This window comes from Chiloscyllium plagiosum, chromosome 3 (genome assembly GCF_004010195.1).
Source record: "Chiloscyllium plagiosum isolate BGI_BamShark_2017 chromosome 3, ASM401019v2, whole genome shotgun sequence".
In the NCBI taxonomy this organism is placed as follows: domain Eukaryota; kingdom Metazoa; phylum Chordata; class Chondrichthyes; order Orectolobiformes; family Hemiscylliidae; genus Chiloscyllium; species Chiloscyllium plagiosum.
In genome coordinates this window covers 99,212,702-99,215,574 of record NC_057712.1, presented here as the reverse complement: position 1 = coordinate 99,215,574, position 2,873 = coordinate 99,212,702, and the positions used below count along the sequence as shown (strand labels likewise).

At 46.9% G+C, this 2,873-nt stretch overlaps 1 protein-coding gene across 2 annotated transcripts in view; it reads right to left on the bottom strand.

Annotated features, from left to right (window-relative positions):
- Window positions 1-289, bottom strand: part of puf60a (poly-U binding splicing factor a) — a 67,237-nt gene extending 66,948 nt beyond the window's left edge. Inside the window, exon 1 of one of the 2 annotated variants that reach the window (XM_043686952.1) lies at window positions 137-289. In XM_043686952.1, the coding sequence (XP_043542887.1) occupies window positions 137-163 (27 nt within the window). In that variant the 5' untranslated portion in view covers window positions 164-289. The remainder of the gene's footprint in view (window positions 1-136) is intronic. The other variant, XM_043686951.1, reaches the window with a different exon arrangement.
- Between the last annotated feature and the right edge of the window lie 2,584 nt (window positions 290-2,873).

The window sequence follows — 2,873 nt, the reverse complement described above, 5'->3', positions numbered from 1 at the left end:
TCGAGGGAAGCCTCACCACGCCGCAACCCCCCCTCCCCCCGGGGCTGGGATCCGGATCCCGATCCCGACCCCCCGCCCCCTCCACCGGGTCCCTCAGCGGAAGTGAAGCTGACCGCCAGGCCCCGGGGCCTGTTACCTGTGGGAAGCCTGTGAGAGACGCCATCCACCCTCCGAGCTCCGGATCCTGAGGAGCCGCCACTGCCACCGCCCGCCGCCGAGAGATCTCGCGAGAACCGTTGGCCGGGCCGCTGAGGGTCACGTGTAACAGATGCTCCCGCCCCCGTGGGAGTCACATGGTGCCGAGCCACGCCCCGCCGGGGGTCACATGGTGCCGAGCCACGCCCCGCCGGGGGTCACATGGTGCCGAGCCACGCCCCGCCGGGGGGCACGTGCTTCTGCTCCCCGTCCCCGTGATGATCACATGGGAACTGAGCTCCGCCCCCGCGGTGAATCACGTGGGACGGAGCCCGTCCCATTGTCTGCCGCCATCTTCTGAAGAATGGCGGAGTCGGCATTGTACTAGCGCCTTCCTCTTATCTGCGAGGTTCTCAATAATTTTTCCCTTCACCTTCATATTGAGCATAAGAAAAGTAAAAAAAAATAACGGTTTGATTGAATGGGTGGAGATCCTGTCCAAAGTGGGATGTCAGATTGTAGATGAAGAGGATGAGGTGTCTGACTGTCAGTGGACAATAGACAATAGGTGCAGGAGTAGGCCATTCTGTCCTTCGAGCCTGCACCACCATTCAATATGATCATGGCTGATCATCCTTAATCAGTATCCTGTTCCTGCCTTATCTCCATAACCCTTGATTCCACAATCCTTGAGAGCTCTACCCAACTCTTCCTTAAATGAATCCAGAGACTGGGCCTCCACTGCCCTCTGGGGCAGAGCATTCCACACAGCCACCACTCTCTGGGTGAAGACGTTTCTCCTGAGCTCTGTCTACCCCGTATTTTTAAGCTGAGTCCTCTGGTTCGGCACTCACCCATCAGCGGAAACATGTTTCCTGCTGCCAGAGTGTCCAATCCTTTAATAATCTTATATGTCTCAATCAGGTCCTGTTAGAAACGAAAATCCTCAAGGGTACACAAGCCCAGTCGCTCCAGTCTTTCAGTGTAAGGTTCTCAATAATCGCTCTAGACAAATTCAGGAAAACAAAGTTTTATTAACAAGTCAAGTCTGCAGAGTCGGGCACCCTTGAAGAAAAGGCGCGCTGAGGCTTACAAAGTCTCCATTATATACAGCACAAGTCCCTCCTCTCCTTGGCTCCAACAAGCCATGAGGTTCACATTCTTAAAAACATCATTATTTTTATCACAAAGTCTGCAACAAAAGGCTCCAGAGTCTCCAAAGTTTGTTGTTTCTCTCACCCTGTAGTCTTATCAGTCAAAAAGCTTTAATCTTGAAACAGATGTCTCAAGTCGCACTCCCATCCTGGAGTCTTATCAGCCAAGGACTCATCCTTCTCTGCTGTGTGAATGGCTTCATTAATCAAGAGCCTGCTCGCTTTCACTATAGCTCACAAATTGTCAGCATTCTGCACAATTTAAACTACTCTACTTTTGAGTATATAAAATGGTTGTTAGAAAAGAAACAAAGGTTTTGTCTTTTATTATAGATCAGTCTGTGGTCCAGGCACATCTTAAAGTTTAAACCGAAATTACCTCTCACAAACCCCGATTAAGATTTACCAAAAATTCAAATTTCAAAAACAGTCAGCTGTCTAATCTTCCCTTTGTATCTTCCTCTCTAGATTTTCTTCTTCTTACGGATTTCTGTTTCACAGATCATTGATAGATAATGGTACCTTTAAGAAAGCTGTGTTTCGGGCAGTCTGTACATGCTGGTGGCTTGGCAGTTCTCCCCCAACTGTTCGATTTTTCCCAGTCTTATATCCCAAAGCATTGGATTGCTTCATTGGTTTTTAATATTGTCAATATTAAAATTCAAAATTGATTGGGAGGTTGGTATTTTGGGGTATAATTTAAACTGATTGGCCGAACTTGAATTTGTTTTTGTCTTCAGGAACCCAACCAGGGCTAGCTGTTCTGAACCAAATGTTACATTGTAAATTCTCCAGCACTCTGTGTGCTTGCTAAGTCCTTCAACTCTCTTAAAGGTACAGTACCCCTTACACCTTCATAACACTTGGGAAATTCGGCATGTCCATAAGGACCCTCACCAACTTTTACAGATGCACCATAGAGAGCATTCTATCTTGATGCATCACTGCTTGGTATGGCAACTGCTCTGCCCAGGACTGTAAGAAACTATAGAATGTTGTGAACGCAGCCCAGGCCATCTTCTCATCTGCGGACTCCATCTATCCTTCTTGCTGCTGCGGAAAAATAGCCAACATCATCAAAGACCCATCCCACCCTGGTTATAATCTTTTCCAACCTCTTCCATCAGGCAGAAGATACAAAAGCCTAAACACACATGCCAACAGGTTCAAGAACAGTTTCTTCCCTGCTGTTATTAGACTTCTGAATGGACCTCTCGACTTTCAAATCTAATGTTGATCTTGCCTTTTGTGCACCTTCTTTGCAGCCTTAACTTTGTATTCCTAGTTCTGTTCAATCACCCTATGATCTTTCTATGTTATGATCTACTGTACTGCACACAAAACAAAACCTTTCACTGTACTTATGTGAGAAACAAAACTCACTCACAAATCAACCTGAGACAAAGCCTTGGAAACAAGAACAATTTATTACGGCCTTGCAAGTACCGGACACCTCTGCAATCAAGCAAAAATGCGCACGTAACAAAGCATGTAAACTTTCTTTGTTCAGTTTGCAAGTTGCTGAATCATGCCTCCCTTTTCTCATTGGTCTAATCTCATCCTATCATAAGCCGGTTACCTCAC